This window comes from Cetorhinus maximus, chromosome 1, assembly GCF_964194155.1.
Source record: "Cetorhinus maximus chromosome 1, sCetMax3.hap1.1, whole genome shotgun sequence".
Classification (NCBI taxonomy): Eukaryota; Metazoa; Chordata; class Chondrichthyes; order Lamniformes; family Cetorhinidae; genus Cetorhinus; species Cetorhinus maximus.
The window spans coordinates 18,313,407-18,334,628 of NC_135879.1; the positions used below are offsets into that span (position 1 = coordinate 18,313,407).

The 21,222-nt window shown below is 47.8% G+C and overlaps 1 protein-coding gene across 1 annotated transcript in view; it reads left to right on the forward strand.

Annotated features, from left to right (window-relative positions):
• Positions 1 to 21,222, forward strand: part of LOC144677927 (serine/threonine-protein kinase 32B-like) — a 368,461-nt gene that overhangs the window by 261,975 nt on the left and 85,264 nt on the right. The window contains exon 5 of the mRNA XM_078537920.1: positions 21,039 to 21,076. Within this exon, the coding sequence (XP_078394046.1) occupies positions 21,039 to 21,076 (38 nt within the window). The remainder of the gene's footprint in view (positions 1 to 21,038; positions 21,077 to 21,222) is intronic.

The window sequence follows — 21,222 nt, forward strand, 5'->3', positions numbered from 1 at the left end:
GACCTTTTAGAACAGAGATGAGGAGAAACTTCTTTAGCCAGAGAGTGGTGAATCTATGGAATTCATTGCCACAGAAGGCTGTGGAGGCCAGGTCATTGAGTGTATTTAAGACCGAGATAGATAGGTTCTTGATTGGTAAGGGGATCAAAGGTTACGGGGAGGAGGCGGGAGAATGGGGTTGAGAAACTTATCAGCCATGATTGAAAGGGCCGATTGGCCTAATTTCTGCTCCTATGTCTTATGGTCTTATGGTCTTAGGCCCAGAATGGAAAATCCCAGCCAATGTGGCAGATTGGATCACATGCTTGTCATGGAACTCATCTGCTTTTTATCCCTTTGTTTTTTAAAATGGGCTGGTGTTCTGCTCCACCAGGTTACCATCCAGATGGCAAAGTTGAAGACAAGTCCTTGACACAGGAGCCACACAGACTCCTGAGCTTGCCATCTGTACCCCAATATTCCCACCTGGCCAGCTACCCCGAGTGTTCGAGCTCTGTGCTTCGTTGGCAATGCTGAAATTATTTTGAGTAATCTCTTAAGAAGAAATTGCCTTTGCCAACCAGTATCACTGGGCCCTCAGCCAATTTGATAAACTTTCAGGCATTTCATGCAAACTTTATGACTGCTAAGGGAAAGGATTAGGCCAGAAGTGACAAAATTGAAAGCAGGAACAACTTTATTCATGGAAACAAAAATGTAGGTAAATATTGGATTCTGCATGTTTTTTTTTGCCATATTAAGGACAAGCTCTAAGCCTTTGCATTTCACTTAAATTTAAATTATTTTCTTATTATAGATTTGTGGATCAAAAGGCTGATCTGTAAGTTGTGATTTTATTAACTTTAATTTGGTGATTTTAAAATGCAGCATTATACTGGGAAACTGCAAAACTCCTTGGTATATTGTAGTTATAAATGCTAATTTATCACATTTTTCCATCATTGTGATGGTGTCAACTGAGGATGATTTCCAAACTGAATTTGAATCTTACTCATGAATTATGATCCAATTTCAACAACCAGGATTGCAGATAGCCTCGTTTTGGTTAGGAAAATAGAAGTTTATATCCTCAGTGCAAACAATTTACAAATTATTGTTAACTCATTCTGCGTGCTTGACAAATTATAAAATGATTGCTCCAATACTTGGCACACTTTCCAGTGAACTGGGTTCTGCTAAAATGTATTGGCAGCGGGCCAACCTCACTTATCTTTTGCCCTTTCCCCTCACCTCACTGCCTGCTTGGACTCTGCTGTCAGGTCAACAATCTCGCTCCTCTCCTGCGTTTCCCTACAGAACGTTTATTGGGTTTGTTACGGACAGGAGGGGGATTAATTCAAACAGCCCTGATTTCTCCTCTCACTATCCATCTGTAAACAGGAAGGTGTTTTTGATTTTTGATTTTCCCCTTTATGTGGTGGTGTATTTTCCCCAACCCTTCAGTTTCAGAATTACCCAATCCTCTATTTATAATCCCACAACAAACTTGAGATAAGGTAAAATAAGAGTTTATTTTACACTCACACACACACATGCATGGGAAGGGGTTTTGCAATGTCACCCCTTTTTGCATTCATACAATAAAAGAGGGATACAGGAAAGAAAGGGGTTCAGGGCAAAGACCACGATAAAAGAATAAGGATTATGGTTTCACGTGAGTCCAGAGTCCAGAATCAATAGTCCAGTGGCATCTTTTAGGTATCTTTGCCTGGCAGAATTCCTGGTCTTATTCCTAGGAACTCGGATGCAGGTTGATTCCATTGAAGATACAACAATGTATTCAGGTATCCTGGGTACTAGTTCACTATGTAGGCGAAATACAGGGTTCTTTCTGAAGATCAGACTCTGAGAGAGATGGATGTCAAAGGCAGACTGCTTGCCCGGAATCTGGTTTTCCCTTCTGAGGCTAAACCGCAACTGAAAATAAAATTCAAAAGTTGTTGAATTGAAGGAATTCAAACAGCTCAAGTCTCGGTCATCTGACAGGGCGGTTTTGGGTCGAGCTATTAAGTTAACGAGGCACCCTTGTTAAAACCCATTGTGTTTTGAGCAGGTAACTGGGGAACCATTAGTACAACGTTGAAGATGATGAATCCTAAACAACTCTGCCTTTGTCCAGAGCTGGCTGGTACAGATGTATCAGCTACGAATCCTTTGTGTTGTCTTGGCTGGAATGTTTATACGATGTAAAGCATGTTGTATTCCAGAGGGCTTGATGTGTTAGCCTTTGTTCATGTTTAAACTGCTCAGAAGCTTCCAGAGCTACCATCATGTGATCAGCTGTGGCAATTTTATAAGTCCAGCAATTGTCCATCTTGAAAAACAAAAAAATATAACTTTATAAAGTAACCAGGCTGATGTAGATATATATAGATTTTTGCTTCCTGTCTCCTGGACGGTGCAGGTTGCAAACAAACAAGGCACATGCTATCCATAACTGTGGATGATTCTAGTGGTATTCTGTCTCTGAGAGAAAGGAGGATCAAGGGTGATGACACTTTGTAACTACAATAGCCCCTCTCCACCTGGCTATACTTTCCATAAACCGCCCTGCCCAAACGGCCACAGTGCTTAATCTTCCCACCTACCTCTTGAACATCTTCCCCTCCTTCACATTCCTCACCGTTTCCCGTCATTTTCACCCCTCTTTTAAAAAGAAAGATTATAAGGTCATAAGAAATTCGATCCTGACCTCAGCATGCCCCAAAGCACTTTACAGCCAAGGAATTACTTTTGAAGTGTTGGTATTGTTGCAATGTAAGAAAGGTGGCAGCCAATTTGTGCACAGCGAGATTCCTCAAACAACAATATGATGGTTACCAGGTAACCTGTTTGATGATGCTTACAACTATCGGCCAGAATAGCGGGGTGAACTCTCAGGCTCTTATTTGAAATAAAAAACTATGAACAAGAAGTAGATCATTTAGCACCTCGAGCCAGTTCCACCATTCAATGAGATCATGGCCGCTGTGAGTGCTTACTCAATATGTATCCACTTTTACCCCAAATCACTTAATATGTTTGGTTAACAGAAATCTACTAAACTCAGATTTAAAATTAATAATTGATCTCGCATCAATGAACCGTTTGCAGAAGAGAGCTCCAAACTTTGCGTGCAGAAGTGCTTCGCCTGAGAGGTCTGGTTCTGGTTTTTAGGCCATGTCTCCTATTCCCAGACTCCTCAGCCGGCAGAACTAGTGGGTTGAATTTAGTGGAGCCTGCCGCGGTGGGCATGATGGTGCAGGTGGGCGTGGAACCAGAAGAATCGGGCGGAAAAACCTGCCTCTGATCCACAGCGTCAGGAAAATCTTCGCCAATTTAGTGGGGAATAGGAAGAGCCGAATGTGGGAACCTTGCCTGCTGGCAGCCGGATACCAATTCGGCTCATAAATGAGCCGCTTAAAGCCAATTATCCCTGAGCCCACCGCAATTTAGTGGTGGCTCCAGGATTTAACAGGACAAGCAAGTGTCTCCTTTGGCTCCTGAAGGCTGCCCAGATAAACTGTGTTGGTTTGACCTGCACCCTCATAGGGGAGCTCCCTCGATGACAGGCACTCAGTGCCCAATCAAAGAACCCAGCATGAGGAAGGCGAGGTGGCCTCTGAAAGCCACGTTTGCAATCGCACCTCCCCCCACAAACCCCCCCCCCACACCTCCCCCGCCTCCCCACCCACCGTCGACCCCCATTCCACCCCACTCACTTGTTACCAGGAATCCAGCATTAATCCTCTGGGTAGGCCGAGGAGAATTACTGGCAACAACCACAACTCCTGGTGGCGCTGCTGGCAATGGAGAACTGCCGGCCTCTGACTGCCCTCCCGGGGCCTTAATCACATGGGAGGCACCCACACTGGCCAGTTGAGTTCCTGAGTCCACTTAAGTTGCGTCGGCGTCCCACACAGAAACAATGTGGTGCTCCCACCGGTTCCCCAACAGGCGGTGGGGGGGAACCCACATCGCTGGAACTAAACTCTGCCCAGTATATTTATATCCAGCCTATCAGTTCCCCTTCATATCTTGAAAGCTTGTATCAAATTGCCCCTTACTATTCTAAATTCCAGGGAGTGCAACCCTAGTTTGTGTAATCTCTCCTTGCCATATAACCCTGGGAGTCTAGGCATCATTCTACTAAATCTATGCTTTACTGCTTCTAAGGTCTGTATGTCGTTCATAAGGTGTGGTGCTCAGTGCTCCAGGAATGGTTGAAGGAGTTGTATAGCTGTAGCATGACGTCTCATCCCTATTCTACCCCTCTAGAAAGGCCTGTATTCCATTAGGCTTCCTGATTATTTTTTAATACATGATCATGACATTTTAATGATCTACGCACACGGACACTTAAGTCTCTATGAACATCTGCTGCTTCAGGCTACCATGGGCATTTAACTAATGCAGCAGCATGTTCTCAAACCATTGAACTCCCAAGGAGAGATATTTGCAATGCCAAGGGCTAGCCCACCTTATTCAAATGAGGCTTACCTCAGAAACTTGGGTAGGGTCAGCACTCCTGACATTAAACTAACAGAAGAACTGCCTCACCATACTTTCAGTGGCTTAATCTTAGAGACTGGCAATTGTTTTTTTAAACAATGTGTATCTTCTGACAGCTGACAGATTCGAATAAACTCAGGTGGATCCAAATAGACAGATGCCACATGTGGTTGGTGAGTCCATTTTCACAGATAAAGAGGGATAACTCACAACTCAAAAAAAAGCAATGTATATCTCGAACAGGAATAATCATTTTGAGGTAACTCCTAAATCCATTTGGAGTATCTTTATTAAGTAAAAAAACTACAAACAGTTGTAACTCTGCCATTTAATATCACCAGGGAGTGCAAATCACAATGTGTTTACTCTCTATGCAGCAGATGGTCACTAAAAGAAAATCTGGTATATCCCATTGCTCAAAGATAGCACTCAGTGGAAAGGCTGTATTGTCCTATAACATATTTGAACTGACAAATATGTATGGCGAATTACATGTGTAACTAAATGGCTTTGACAGGCATTACCTGTGGGCTTTTAAAGTGCTTTTGTGGCCTGCAATGTCAAATATATTTAATATACCTTTGTTAATTTGCAAACTAAGCATGACTAAGATAATAGAACTGTTTTATATTGTTAGTGTGGGCGATGTGATTTACATTTAGATATCCTGTAAATGTTGGAACAGCTCATACATAGTTTTCCCCCTAAATTGTTTAAAGATGGACTGTTTATCAGAAACAGATTTTACGATGAAAACTATTTTCTGGAAACTCAGGAAAGGAAAGCTGTCTCGCAATGAAACGATGGGCAGAATTTTGCCCTTGGCATGCGGGATCGGTGGGGGCGGTCAGGAAGCCGACTGCTGCCCGTGATTGGCAGTGCACCGCGATTTTACGCGGGCGGGCCAATTACGGCCTGCCCAGCATAAACCGTGGCTGCCGAATGAGCGTGCGGGGGCGGGGATGAGGGCGGGTGCTCAAGGCGACCCGGTAGCCAATTCAAATGCGGCCTCGGCAGCCCTTGGAAGGCTGCTCCCGAAGGACACGGAAGTCGTGATGGAGAGCGTTGCGGGTGGACACGGCACGCGGGAGGGTAGGTCAGCGGGGCATTCGGCCCCGCGTTTCTCCAATGAGTGCCTCACTGCCCTCCTGGAGGTGGAGAGAAACCCTTGTCCACAGGGACGGGAGGAGGAGGCCCCCCCCTGGCACCTCACCAAAAAGGCCTGGGAGGAGGTGGCATCCAGGGTCAGCAGCCACAATGTGGTGAGGTGCACTTGGGCGCAGTGCCAGAAGCACTTCAATGATCTCCTGTGATCGAAAAGGTTGCGTATTGTGTTGGCGTGGGTCACTTTGCAGAGCAGCTAAGAGCTGCCCATCCCCCCGTGGACCTCAGAGGTGTTAGAGTGTGAATGGCAAATGTCAATGAGGCAGCATTTGGGCAAGGGGGTGAGCCCTGGCTGCTTGGACTGAGTGTCTTGCGGCTCCAGAGTCACGAGTTGGCTGAGCCCTGTGAGGTCTTCCTCAGGTGGGGTTGGCCAGGCTGCAGTGGCATTGCAGGTAGAGAGTGGACTAATCAATGCTCCTCCGTCCTTTCAGGAGAAAACATCCCATAACAATGCAGAGAGGTCGCGTACTGGCGGGGGAACCCCACACCTACTAATCCTCACTCGTTGTGAGCAGGAGGCCCCGGAGCTGGAGAGGCGCCATGCGCCTCGGTCAAACGGCCAGGGAGAGGTTGGGGTGCCACAGGGAGGTAAGGGTGCAGTGCACTGAGGTGAGAATGTTGGTAATTGTAACCATTCCACTGTAGTCTCTATATTGATGTGAGCCTCGAAGCTGGAATCCCCATTGATAATGGAAAGACGAGGGCACCCTGATGCATATCTCTGTCTCATGAGGCTGTCAGCCATGCACAGTAACAGTATGACATGTCCTTGTTGTTCCTTTCAGGCTCACCACCAGCCCTTCAGGATGAGGAGCCTGAAGGCCCACTCCTGACCCCTGAGGACCACACTGATCAGAATGCATGTGCATCATACCCGCTGTCTCAAGCAGGCACCAGCGCTGATGCCAGCCCTTGATGGGCATTAGATCACCGGCTACTAACTCGGTGCACATTGGTGAGGGCACTTCACACTCGCTTGAGGATATAGGCGGAGGCAGAGAGTGCCCAGGGCACCGGCCGTCGGAGGACAGCTGGGGACCTGGATAATGCTCAGCTGATAGTTGACGATCTGCCTCTGGAGTTGTCCATGAGGCAGCAGATGCTGGACATCCAGCAGGGTGTGCGGGAGGATCTGGCAGAGATACATGAGGGAATGCATGCCATAGTCTCCATTGTGGAGGACTCCTTGCACAATGCCTCCACCATGGAGGGAATGGCAACTCTCATGGAGAGGCTGCTCCAGGAACAGAATTAGGGGTTCCTGGGGTTGCACTCGGACCTGCAAGCCCTCACACCGGCAATGCCCTCAGGTCATCAGTGTCAGTGTGGGAGATGGATCGGGCACCCAGTATCCCAGCTCGGTGCCCGTCCATCAGTGGTGAGCAGGGAGGCCCAGAGCGACCTCACGTTGGCGCACGAGCTACCTGTCGTCTCTGCAGGCTCCCCTCAGGACATTCCGGGTGAGGGCAGCAGCCCCTCCACCCCTCTGCCAGTGACCGTGGCATCCGGTGAGGCTGCGGTGACTGAGGAGATGCTAGCTGTGGCACTGGCCACTCTCTCCCGGGTGGGGTGAGTACAGGCTCCACAGGCCAGAGGATGCCCGCCAAAGCCATCAAGGCCAACAGGACAGCAGAGTGCGCAGGCTGTCTCCAATGCCGGTGCCAGTGATGGGGGAGCACCTAGACGGAGCACCCACAAGCAAAAACTTAAAGCACTTTAAGCACAACATGGCCTGATCACAGCTGATATTTGTTTCCCCCATTTTTCTGTTCAGTGTTTACTGGTGTGATGGAAAACACCTGTCAATGCTAATTTGTAGGATGTTTGCCAGGCACCAGTTAATTAAATGTGTTTTTGTGCAACTGGCCTCTGGATGCTTCATTTGTTTGGCAGGTGCAGGATAAGCCATGATGTTATGATGGACGTGTTTCTCCTTACACTATGTGCTATTTCAATAAAGTTTATGTTGTTGACCAAGGAACTGGTCCTGTCAGGGATCGATTACAGAGCCTGCAGCCCTGACATGTGGTGGTGGTTCTTATTTGGTGTGCTAGCTAAAGGAGCGTTGGATCAAAGCATCCCGGGTGTCCCTGCCTCCTTGGAGGTTGCCCAGGTCGGCGTCTATCCCCTCAGCGTTCTCCTGCCCGTGCTCGTCCTCGGACTCCCTGCTGGTCTCATCGTCTGTTGCCTGTGCAGCTGTGTCAAGATCTCCTTCCTCCACTGGGTCCCCCCTTTCCAATGCCAGGTTGTGGAGAGCGCAGCATGCAGCCACTATCAGTGACACACGATCTGGGGGGCATTGGATTGTGCCCCCTGTACAGTCCAGGCTCAGAAGCGCATCTTGAGAAGACGTATGGTTCTCTCTACTACGGCCCTTGTGGACCCATGGCTCCTGTTGTACCGCTGCTCAGCTTCTGTTCTTAGATGGCAGAGAGGTGTCATGAGCCACCTTCTGAGTGGATAGCCCTTGTCACCCAGCAGCCATCCATCAAGCCAGGCTGGAGCACTGAAGAGCCTCGGCACCTGGGAGTGTCTGAAGATGTAAGCATCATGGAAGCTGCCAGGGTACCTTGCACAGACTTGTAGAATCAGCATCCTGTGATCACACATTATCTGCACGTTCATGGAGTGGAAGCCCTTCCTGTTGACGAAGGCACCGGGCTCACCTGCTGGCGCCTTGATGGCCACGTGTACAGTCTATAGCACCCCGGACACGGGGGAAGCCAGCAATGGCCACAAAGCCTCTGGCTCACTCAGCCTGGCTGGCCTCATCCGTACAGTAGTGAATGAAAGTTAATGCACGCCTGATCAGAGCTTCTGTCACCAACTTGACGCAGCTGTGGACAGCTGATTGGTAGACTCCACACAGATCCCCCACTGAGCCCTGGAAAGAGCCAGAGGCATAGAAGTTGAGGGCCACCATGACCTTCAGCGCCACTGGCACGGGATATCCATCCACACAGTCGGAGCTGATCTCAGGGCCGATCCTATGACAAATGGAGGTCACTGTGTCCCTTAAAAGACAGATCCTCCTTTGGCATTGCACCTCAGACATATTGAGGTAGCTGCATTGCCTCCTGTGAACCTTGGCAGCAGGATAGTGGCGTCTTCTGCAGCCCCTTCCACCTTGGACTTCCTGCTGGCCCTGCACCCCTTGTGCCTGTGCCTCTCTTCTCACAGGTCGCTCCCCTGGAGGCTGAATGGGGACACCTGGTCTCCTCCCCCTTCTGGCCCTCTCTTCCTCAGAGGAGGAGATACCTCCAGCAGAGACCACAATCCCCATTACCAGGGTAAGGGAAGGCTGTCTGATAACTGGAAGGCCCCAAGCGGTGTGAATCCTCTGGGGCCTGGAAAACAACACTGAGTCCTGAACTGAAGCCTCTTATTTCTGACAATGCAGCTCTGAAGTGAAATGAAGATGTCCTGTTCACACAAGCAACCAGCAGCTAGTTATATCCTAAACTACAAACTACTCACATTTACAAGCCACACTGACCCCTCTTATCCCATCTGTGGGTGAAGTTTTTGAAATTGTGGCCTGCCCGCCTGCCTGTTTAGCCCATACGACGGCCTGAAAATCGCACGGGCTACGTAAAGTCCGAGACAATTGGTATATCAAGGGCTTTAACTGGCCGCTTAATTAATGGCGGGCGCACTTCTGTCTTCATCGCGCGCCCGCCTATTGAAATATCACAAGAGTGCCCGTTGATGTCAACACACTTGGCCGACATCAACGTGCTTTATTTCACACTTGGGCATGTCGGGAGCTCACACACCGAGCTAAAACTTCTGGCCAATAAGTTATATTTTCTCATCACCACCAGTAGCTCAGAGGTTTGGGGTGGAGGGGTGGACCAATTTGCCAGAGAACCTGATCACCAAACCCCTGATCAGAGAGGACCATGAGGGTCTTTCCAGAACTGGTGGTGGGGGGGCGGGGGGTGGGGGGAAGGGTGCAGTGCACAGGGAGAGTTGTGAATGAGAGTAAAAAGGCAGGTGAAGATCTTATAATGGAATGTAGATCATCACATGAGTAACAGCCCACGGTTCATACTGAGGGTGTGCTGTAGCCAGTAAAAAGGAATTGCTGCAAGCAGAACCGACAGGGTGACTGGTGATTTGGAACCCCGTTAAGTTGAGTCAACAATTTAAGAGGAGGAATTCTTCCAGGTCGTTTTGGCAGCTCATTTGCTGCCAGATTATTTTTGAAGGTTTTTGTGAACGTAAATCTCTTTTTTGTGGATGTAATTATGATTTGAAATATGAGCATGCTTATGGGTATTCCATTATTTCAACAAGTTGAACAGATGGTAGGGACAGTTTTTCAAAATAAGCTGCAAGGGGGTATTGATAAATTGGAGAACTGGGCTAAAAAGTACATGTAGAATTCCCCAATTTCCAATTCAGATGTTGGACATTTTTGCTTCAAAGCCCATTTGAATTATTGTAAAGAAAGAATATACAGATCCAAAATAATACTACGTAACCAAGCCTATATAACTTAAGATGTCCAATGTCCATTCACATGCTCACTTTGGCTGCTGCTCCAATCCCTAGTCTCTCTTTCATTTCCACTTTGTTATTTTCCTTCCTCTTTTTACTTATTTTCTCTCTACCCCTCCTAGATCCTTCTCTCCTGTCATTATGCCTCCTTTCACTTCTCCCCTCTCAAATACTCAGCCTTCCAAGATCCCAATCCCAAACCTTCTGTACTCCTTGACCATCCGCCTCTCCTGCCATCACCTCAGGCTCGACTCCCTCTTGAATAAACCCATTGTGTCCCTTTGTGGATCTCATGGCATTCTCCAAAGGGCTTATCGAGGCACTCTTCACCACATCCTCAAAAGAAACATCCCCAAATACCCCATCCTACTCTCTCACTAACCTTTCTGTCCAGTGCGTTGGCTGAGGGCTGATCTTGCCAACCTCTTACCTATCCAACTCACCCGTCCCACTGTTGACCTTGTGGACTCTTCCAGCAGACATCTCTCTGCGTTTCCCTCCAGAATGTCTGTTCACTTTTGAACAAAGCCCTTGAAATCCATGAGCTAATTGTGGATGATTGTATCAACATTACAACCTCAATGAAAACCTGGCTGAAGAGTGATGTCAGCTTTCCCCTAATTGAAGCCTTCCACCTGGCACACCTTTCACCACTTACCTCTCCTGGACCATCACAGTGGCAGACCAAATCACACCTTGGTCTGTCCCCTTACAATCCTGGCACTTTGTCCTCCCTTGAGCATTTGTCCTTGGAGTGATTGTGGGGAAAACCTTTCCTCCTGCTTTTAAGCGTCATGTGATTGTACAGACGAATCAGCCCTAAGTGCGGGTAATCTTAGGGGCGGAGCTTTCTAGTCATGGACCTGATTCAAGCATGTAACTTTTACAAGAGCTCTGTATATAAAGTTATCTGTTTCCAGTAAGAAACCTGTCCGGCACACTAAGTTCATTACAATTGGCGGCAAGGATAAATAGCTCCGACGCTGCACCTCACCTCGTGAATGTGAGTACATTCATTCTTAAGGAAAGAAAGAAAATATATGCACCAGTCATGCCACTCTTTGGGAGAATTGACCCTTCTGACTTGTCCATGGAAGACTGGAGCCAATACATAGAGCGCCTAGGTTTTTATTTCGTGGCAAATGAAATAAAAACGGAGGAGAAGCAGAAAACAATTCTTTTAAGTGTCTGCGGGAGCGAGACACATAACCTCATCAGGGCAGTCAAGGAGGCGCCCACTCCTGCCAGTGTCACGGAGCTCAAGTCTTTTTTTGGGCATGATAAATTATTACGGTCGCTTCTTGCCAAACTTGTCAACAGTGTTGGCCCCTTTACACTTATTATTGAAAAAGAACCATCGTTGGTCATGGAAGGCTCAACAAGAAGAAGCCTTTGTAAAAGTCAAGAAGCTATTGCACTCATTGGGCAGAATCATCCCAGATTTTCACTAAGTATGATAGCGAATGAGTAAAACAACGTTTTAACCATCAGCCACAATGGCGGGTTTTCACGTCCCAAACCCACCATATTAATTATGCATTTCCGGGAAACATGCTGTTTCCATGGTGGGCGGGTTCTCATTCTCCTGCCACACCATCTCCTCGCTTCTTCAGCACGCCGGGCACCATATTTAAAGTCTAGCCTTGCGCACCCATCTCACTGCTTCCAGCCCATGACTACTGCAGGGAAGATGTCCATGAAAGGCAGAAAGACTGCAGCCCCAAGGTTTAATGGTGAGTTACTGGAAAGCTGTTTGGATGCCATAGAGCCTGCTATGATGTCCTGTACCCCCACTCTGGCCGCAGCATCACCAATCCAGCATGGCAGGTAGTGGTCAGTGGTGGTCAGCACCAATGCCCTGCAAAAGAGGACAATCACCCAGTGCCACGACAGGATGAATGGTCTCATCTGTTCCACCAGGGTAACTCACTCCTTTCATCACTCTCAACTCACATTCATATACCCATCACACATCCACAGGAATCTCACACCTCAAGGGACAACACCACTAACTCTCACACAAACCCTCACATCTCCATCAGGCTGATATCCTCTCGAACTTGCATCCTCATCCTGTCCATGTCTCCATTCACCAAACAAACATTCCACGCAGTGCCATGTGTCCCACTCACACTCTCTCCATCTGTACCCATGCAGGAGAAGCCTGCACACATCAGCAGGGAGAGGTCCCAGACCAGGGGTGGAGTGACCCACATTAGGCCCCCACACCCACTTTGAGGAGCGTGCCATCGTGCTGACTGGTGAGGACATGGACCATGCCTGCAGCGACGGTGATGTCGGCGGCGGACACCCATCTGAGGAACCTTCACCACATCATCCCTCTCAATCCAAATGTGAGTGCTCTCTCTCCTGCTTTTGTCTCTGCTGCCATGCACTGATGATCCCTACGTTGGTTTACAGGGATCTCTGCCAAGGGACCAACACCCTCAGCCAGCCAGCCCTCAGCTCTATCCACGTCCTCACCTCCAGCCAAGAGGACACGTCCTCCATTGAAGAGCTGGAAATAAGCAGCCTGGAAGACCCATCACAGCACTTACCCACACCCTGCACTAGCGCAGAGACACACACCTCGATCTAGATCTAGAGCAGGCTTGGGTTCACAATCTGGTGGTCACCACACGGACACATGTCTGCAGCTAGAGGAGGTAGGTTCAGCAGAGCTCCCCTGTACTTGGAGGACTGCTGGGGAAGAGGCATCTGTGAGGTCCGAGTCAGATGATGAACCTCTGGATTTGGCCTTCCAGCTCATCGTGGTGTGTCAGTAGAAGGTGGGGGAACATCACTCAGATCTGTTGGAAGCCCCCAACAGAGTGGCCCGCAAGTCAGAGGAGTGCATCTGCCTGCCTTGTGATACAATGGTGCCCACATGTGCGTGTATGGAGGTCTCCACGGAGAGGATGGCGGATGCCATGGAGACCCTGGTCCAGCAGAACGTGAAGATGTGTGAGGAACTGCACTCCATCGTGGCAACCATGGGTGGGTTCCGGCATTGGCAACACGAGGGAAACAGGGCACCTCAACGTCCCTCCGGGTGCTCCTCCCGCTCACAGTCAGGCCGGGGCACCCAAGGGGAGGAGGAGCGACACTGGGCACCCCTCGGTCATCCACTCTGGAATCTCAGAGGCTGTCCTCTCCCTCCGAGTCCCTTTGCCTGTGAGCCCCTCAACCTCGCCCTCTGTCACTGCAGAGGGATCAGCTGGCCTACAAGTGACCCTGGAGGGAAAAGTGTTTGTGTGGCAGGACCTTTCAGAGCATCGTGCAAGCACCCTCACACGCATGTGGATCCTTCACATTTCACACTCATCTCAATGCCCTGAGCATTTTGAATGCTGTGTGCTGGGATTCACTTTCAGTTATCCATCTGAGTTGACCTGCATTACCACCCAATGATCACACCCCCTTGCAGCACCTGATCTCACCCACCACGACTGTCATTTCACTTTTGATTCAGCAATCATGGTCTGGTTTCACTGCATTGTGCACTCCCCTGGCTTTTTCCCTCCCCTAGTCACCCGTTTCCTTTCCCCCATCACAGTTGACCCTCCTGGCATCCCCTTCCACCTCCCCTCTGTGACCTACCAGCCATAACCCTTTTCCTTTGCCCATATCCGGGTAAATGGGCACTTTCCCTTCCTTCCCGAAAATCCCACCCACATCAACATTCACCTGCCCGACTTCCTCTTTCCCACCCCCAGGGTCCATGTCTTCCTCTGAGCCTGCAACAACCACACTTACCATCCCTTCTATCGCTACTGCTGAACCCTCACACTCCCACCTACCACCTCCCTTTGCCCTCGGCCATTCTCACAATTCCCTTGTACCATGTTCACCCTCGGTTCGCTCCCCAGGAGGCAGACATGGACCTATCTGACCCCTCCTATTCACATTCACCTACACATCCCCCCTCTGTACCCCTTTCCCCCAGGAACCCCTTTCCCCCTTTGCACCCCTTCCCTCCCCAGAACCCCTTCCCCATCTGACAGTCACCACCCCACAACCCTACCCTCTGCCCCCCAACCCCCCAGACTCCCCCTGACTTAATCCCTCTCTCTTCCTCAGTCCTTTCTCCACCCTTACTTCTTCCACTAGCATTAGTCTGTTCCCCCCTCCCAACTCCTTCCTCCAGTCTTACCTCTTCCTCCAGCCTTAACTCCTTCTCCAGCTTTACTAATACCCTCTTCCTGACTCCTTCTTCCACTCTTACTTCTTCCTCCACCCTTACTCCCTCCCCTCTCTGCACCCCTTCCTTCTCCTGGACATTCTCCCCTCTCCGTGCTCCTTTCCTTACACCTTCCATCTCCCCTTACAACTACCTTCACAGTTGCTGTTTTCTCGCCCATTACCCACTCCTCCCCTGTTCTCCTTCCCCCTCCCAACATCACCTCTCCACCGCCTTCATTCTCCCTTCCCAACCTCACTCCCTCGACACCTTTATTGCCCCCCTCCCAATCTCACTCCGTCGACACCCCTTCCTCTCCCAGCTGATCCTAGACCTTCCTCTCTCACCCACTCGACCATCATCCGTTGTGAGCAGACCCTCAACGGTGACTTTCCAACTTCCGTGAGCTGCTTCGCAGCAGAGCCATGTCCATGAGAATCCACCTAGCATTCCATGGACGTTCCTCCAGTGTGCCATTGCTGTCGGGCTCCAGCATCTTCTGCTCCTCTGATGCCTGCAATGTGAGCAAGGCCCTGTTAGGTAAGTCCCGACTTCTGCACATCACACTGGTCAAGACGTGTTCTACACCAGCGTGTTTTCCCACCGACGTGGGTGGACCATTCCGGTAGGCAGGCTTAATAATGATGTGCTGATGCACTACAATGAGGTTCCCTACGTCCAATGGTGGAGGCAGGCCGAGGGGGTGATTGCCATCGTGAAACCAATTGCGTCTGCTCGTGCCACTGAACACACTGGATGCCGGAGGGCACGGAAATCCCGGCCACCATGCCTACTACTACATTATGACCCATTAAAATAATTGATATTAACCTGTGACACGTCTCCCTATGGTGTGGGAGTGGTGTCACACAAGATGGAAGATGGTTCCGAACAGGCCAATAGGCTTTGTCTCCAGAACCCTCTCTGCAGCTGAGAAGTGTTATTCACAACTTGAAAAAGGTTTATCCGTAATATTTGGAGTCAAGAAATTCTATCAGTATCTGCATGGTTGACATTTCACAACAGTGTCAGGTCACAAGCCACTAATTGGGTTATTTAGTGAAGATAAAGCAATTCTGCTGATAGCCTCAGCCAGAATTCAACGTTGGGTTTTGATTTTGCCAGCGTATGAATACACCTTTATGTACCATCCTGGTGTGCATATTGCAAATGTAGACGCACTCAGTCGTCTTCCGTTACCAGATAGCATTGTACATGCTCCAGTGCCACAAGAAGTTGTACTTGTGTTGAATTTCCTGGCTTCTGTGCGGAAGCAAATAAGAAATAGGACAAACCAGGATCCAATTTTGTCAAAAGTCTGAGACCAGGTAGTACAAGGATGGCCGAATGCACCCAGTCTCTGAAGAGATAAGACCATTCCACGCCCATAAAACTGAATTAAGTTGTCAAGATGGAATCTTGTTGTGGGGTTCAAGAGACGTCATCCCTTTGCAAGGAAGAGAGCCACTCTTGACAGATCTTCATAGTACGCATCCAGGTATTTCAAAGATGAAGATGCTTGTGCGAAACTATATCTGATGGCCAGGTATAGACAGTGGCATAGAAAAAATGGTTATACACTGTCTCTAGTGTCAGCAACAACAGAAGTTGCCTGTTTCAGTTCCACTACATCCATGGGAGTGGCCTGGTTGACCCTGGGTTAGACTACATATAGGCTATGTAGGTACATTTTTAGATACCATGTTTTTATTGATCATCGATGCGCATTCTAGGTGGATGGATGTGTATGAAATTAGATCACTGACATCACATGCAACTATTGAAAAGCTGCACCAATGTTTTTGTATACATGGCCTACCAGAAGTAATTGTTTCAGATAACCGTACTGCCTTCACTAGTACGGAATTCCAGAGATTCATGAGTTTAAATAGAATTAAACATATTAAAACAGCTCCATGCCATCCCTCATCCAATGGGTTAGCAGAGAGAGCAGTGCAAACTTTCAAATCAGGAATGAAGTTATCTGAAGGAACGTTAGAAACTCAAATTTCACGTTTTCTTCTCAATTATCGTACGACTCCTCATGTTCAACAGCGTCTGAATTACTGATGAAACACCACCTTCGTACAAGGGAGACAGTTTTCGTGCAAAATTTTGGAAATGGTATAATTGTCTCTGAAACAGGATCCTTGTCATACCAAGTGGAAGACTGGATTCAAAAACATGCAGATCATTTAAGGAGTAGAGAGACCTTTCAACAACTGGTTATTCCACCTGTAATTGATATTAAATCTTTAATCTTTGAGGTGACAGATTGATCTAGAATAGACATACCTGATGTCTCTGTTGAATTACCTAATTTTGATCTGCCATTGTCCAAGGATGTCTCTGGTGCTGCAGTTCCTGATCACGTCGATCTAGTGGGAGAATCTCAAGTTATAGAGCTATGTTGCTCTAACTGAATTAGAAAACTACCTCAGAGACTTAAACTATAATCGCATGATCTGTGTGTATATGTATATGTTGTGGATTAAGATATCCTTTGTAAATAAGAAATGTAAAAAAAAACTAAAAGGGGAGGAATGTGGTGATTGTGGGGAAAACCTCTCCTATTGCTTTTAGGGGTCACATGATTGTACAGATGAATCAGCCCTAAGCGTGGGTAACCTTAGGGGTGGACCTCTCTAGTTGTGGACCTGGTTCAAGCATGTAGCCTCTACAAGAGCTCTGTAAATAAAGTTAGCTGTTTCAATTAAGAAACCTATCTGGTACACCAAGTTTATTATAGTCTTTGTTCCACCCGCTTAACTCTCATTTAATATCCCGGCTCTCTACTGCCCACCCAAGTACCATGCCAATTTTCTCATGAAGCAATCTTCACCGCATTCCTCCCTCAGCCTCTCCACTGAACGAGTTCTCATCCTAGGTCATTTCAAATTCCATCACAATTTATCATGTCCCCTCTCCTCTGATTCACTACCCTCCTATCCACCCTTAATCTCACCCTCCATGTAAACTCCTCAACCCATATTCCATCTCATGTGGCCTTGCTCAATCACAGATAAGAGCGTCCCTGATCATTTCCCTGTATAGCTGTCTGCCCACATCCTGCCTCCCCCTCCAAACCTAACTTCTTCTGTATCTGCCTCAGGAAAAAAACTTTTCCCCAATTCACTGACAACTACACTCTCAAATTCCTAACTGTCTCGTCTTTGGCCCTCCGTTCATCACATTTCTGCAGCTGCCAATCCACTCAATCGCACCCACACATCCACCTTCAATACCCTTTTCCCAATGAAAACCACTACTCTCTCTCACCCTGGCCGCTCCTTCTGGTACGGCCTTCATCTTCATTACCTGAAAGTAAAGGGATGCAGACTTGAATGGTTATGGCAGTCAACTGGTTTAGCCATTCAGTGCCAGATCAGGCTCGACCATTTAAAGGCCTGTCAGGTCCTGCTGCTGTCTGCTCTTAATGCTTACTATTCCAGGATCATTCTGGAATGCAAAGATAATCCCTGACTCCTCTGATATAAACTGCCTCCTTAAACATCTCTCCCCTGACCCTTCCACACTCACCTACAACAAGAAGTGCACCAAGTATCACCATCCAACCAGCTGCTTCTGTCACTTCCCTCTCTTCCCCTGACCAACCAAGCTGAACATCCTCTCAGACTCCCTCCTGCCCTCACCTGAAAGTTGTATCTTTTTCTAGTTTCTGCCTCTCCCCTCATGTCCTCCCTCAGCTCATCTTGTTCGTGAGACCCAGTTCCTGCTCTCTCAATCCTATTCTCATTAAACTGCTGACCATCCAGCTTTGCTTCCTCACCCTCACGTTAGCTGACATCTGTCCCTCTCTCTTTCAAATCTGCCAACATCACCCCTTTCCTCAAAAAAAACGCAAATAGACATGGGACATCTTATGTTATCTCGGCTTGGTTACGTAGCATTAGTTCGGATCCTTATGTATATTCAAATAGTGAACAGGGAATTTTTATTCTATTCATTGACCCTGCCATTCTTACACACTTTTGCCCCATCTTCAACCTCTATTTCATTTCCAAAATCCTTCAACTTGTTGGCACCTCCCAAATCTTTGCGAATCTTTCCGGGAACCCCATGTTTAAACCCCTGCATTCAGTTGTCAGCCCCTCCCACAGTACCAGCAAATCTCCTAACACAGTCACAAATGACACCTATCCGACTGTGATGAAGGCAAACTATCCCTTTTCATCATCCTTGACCTGCCTGTAGCCTTTGACAGTATTAATCATGCCATCCTCCTCCAACACCTCTCCAAACATCACCCAGCTGGATGGAAGTGCACACTCCTGATTCTATTCTTATCTATTTAATCGTAGCTTGTGAATCGCCAATGGTCCCTCTTCCCATTCCTGCAGCATTAACTCTGCTGTTTCTGAAGGATCTATCCATAGCTCCCTCCTATTTCTCCTCTACGTGCTGCCCCTCCAAACTGACCTTGGTAAAACATGCCCTGATACACACAATTTATGTTCCCTGGGGTGGGGGGGGGGTGGGGTGCAGGTGAGGGATGGAGTGGAGCCCACCAACCCCGGAGGCAGAGTGTCAACAGCCACGGAGGTGGGTGAGTGGTGAAGCGGGCTGCTTAGAAGGCCCACCTCGGTTCTTTGGGACTTTGCCCCAGTTGTGTCAAAAGATTTTTGGCCCTCCAGCTCTCATCCCTCACATCCCCATCCACCCTCATGACCCCTTATACCCTCCATGCCAACTCATGCTCCCCACCCACCTCGCCATGCACAATGAGGCTTGGCTGTGATCACAGACCAATAAAAGCATTAACTCACGAAGGGGTTCTGTTTTGACAACTAAAGTGAATTGTTGACTTTGTTTTATTGACATCTTTATGTGTCTTTAATAATTTGGTTTGTCTGTGATTTTTTTTGGCGATGTCTCAATATTTATTTGGACAAGATTAAGACGTGTGAAGTGTGTGATGCCTCTGTTATTGGTATTTTCATGGTCTGCCTGATTCACACTTCCATACCACATCTTTTTCAAAAGAAGATTTGTGAATGGGTGTCTTTTTATTCTCTCAGCAGTTGCACATTTTGCACTATTATATGAATCATAGGTTATGTGCGTAGTGCATACTGGGTGAATGGGCATGGAAGGGGCATGAGCTGGTATTGAGATGGCATTGACAGTATGAGGGGCCATTTTGGGGTGGTTGAGGGCCACAAGTTGGCATGGAATGGGCTTGGGGTCATGGCAGGGGCATGAGGAGACATGGGTAAGACCTTTCAAATGAACTTTTAAATTTTCCCGAATCCAGGCTATAGTTCATGACTCCTCTGAGGGACTGTGAACCATGGGTCATGGAGAAGCTGCATGAAAATTGGAGGGGGCTAAGAGGTGCCTAACCCACAACGCAGCTGGCCAGGTGAAGAGTGCAGGTGTGGGCTCATTAGCTGCAACCTTATCCCACACCAGCAAAAAGTGGGGTTGCCGGGAATGGGGGCAGGAATCTGGAATCGGGTCCCACCCATTATTTTTAATTGGCTCCAGAGTCGTCCGCACACCACCAAATCAGGTGTCAGTTTCCACATTTGTTTTAATGACTCCCAGCTTTATCTCACCAACATTTCTCTCGGCCTCTCCATTATCTCCAAATTGCGAGACTACTTGTTCGAAATCCACTACTGGATGATCAGAAATTTCCTCCAATTAAATATTGGGAAGACTAAAGCCATTGTTTTCTGTTCCCTCATCACTTGCTCCATCCTGACAACAATCTGAAGCTGAACCAGGCTGTTCACAACCCCGGTGTCATATTTGACTATGAGCCAAGCTTTCAATTACATATCCACAATATCAATAAGGTTGCCTATTTCAACCTCCATGATATCACCTTAGTCACCCTTGCTTCAGCTCTTCTGCTGCTGAAACACTCAGTCATGCCTTTGTTACTTCCAGACTTGACTGTTCAAATACACTCCAGGCTAGCCTCCTACATTCTACCCCACATTAACTTGAGGTCATCCAAAACTTTGTTGCTGTTGTACTAAGTTTCACCAAATTTCATTTGCCCATCACCCCTGTGTTTCCTAATTTATACTGACTCCCAGTTAAGCAAGTTCTCAACCTTCATTTCAAATCCCTTCATGGCCTGGCCCTTCCCTATCTCTGTAATCTCTTCCAATCCTACAATACTCTGAGATATCTGTGCTCCTCTAATTTCAGCCTCTTGAGCTTCTCTGATTTTAGTCAACACCCATGTCTCCAGTTGCCAAGGCCCTAAGCTACAGAATTATCACCCTACCCTTCTCCACCTCTCTACCTCGCTTTCCTCCTTTAAGACAGTCGATAAAACCTACCTCTTTGATCAAACTTTTAGTCATCTACTGTAATATCTCTTTCTGTGGCTTGGTGTTATATTTTGTTTTATAATGCTTCTGTGAAGCATGTTTTATTACTTTAAGCACTGTATAAATACAATTGTTGTTGCTGCAAAAATAACACTGATGGAGGAGTAGTTTGAAAATGAGAGCCTGGTAAAAGATCATGGGATAAATGTCACTGGTACCTAATACACAATAGCAAATTTGTAAAAGGTTTTCAAATCAAACACAATACTTAAAAGTTTGATACTGCTTTTATTGTAGAGCTGGGAATGGTACCTATGTAATTAAACAATGTAATTGAGAAACATGGATCCCATAAATAACTAATAACCTCTGTATCTACTTTTCTGTTTTAGGGACATCAAGCCTGACAATATCCTTCTTGATGAACATGGTAAGTTGCTAAATCTTCTCTTTCCTGGGGCTAAATTTTGCGGAGGTGACAGGGGATCCTGCTGCTGGGGGCAAAAGCAGTGGTGGTGGGGGGGTAGGATTGACCCTGCTTCAGCGAGCGACAGGATCCGAGGCCACTTTTCGCTG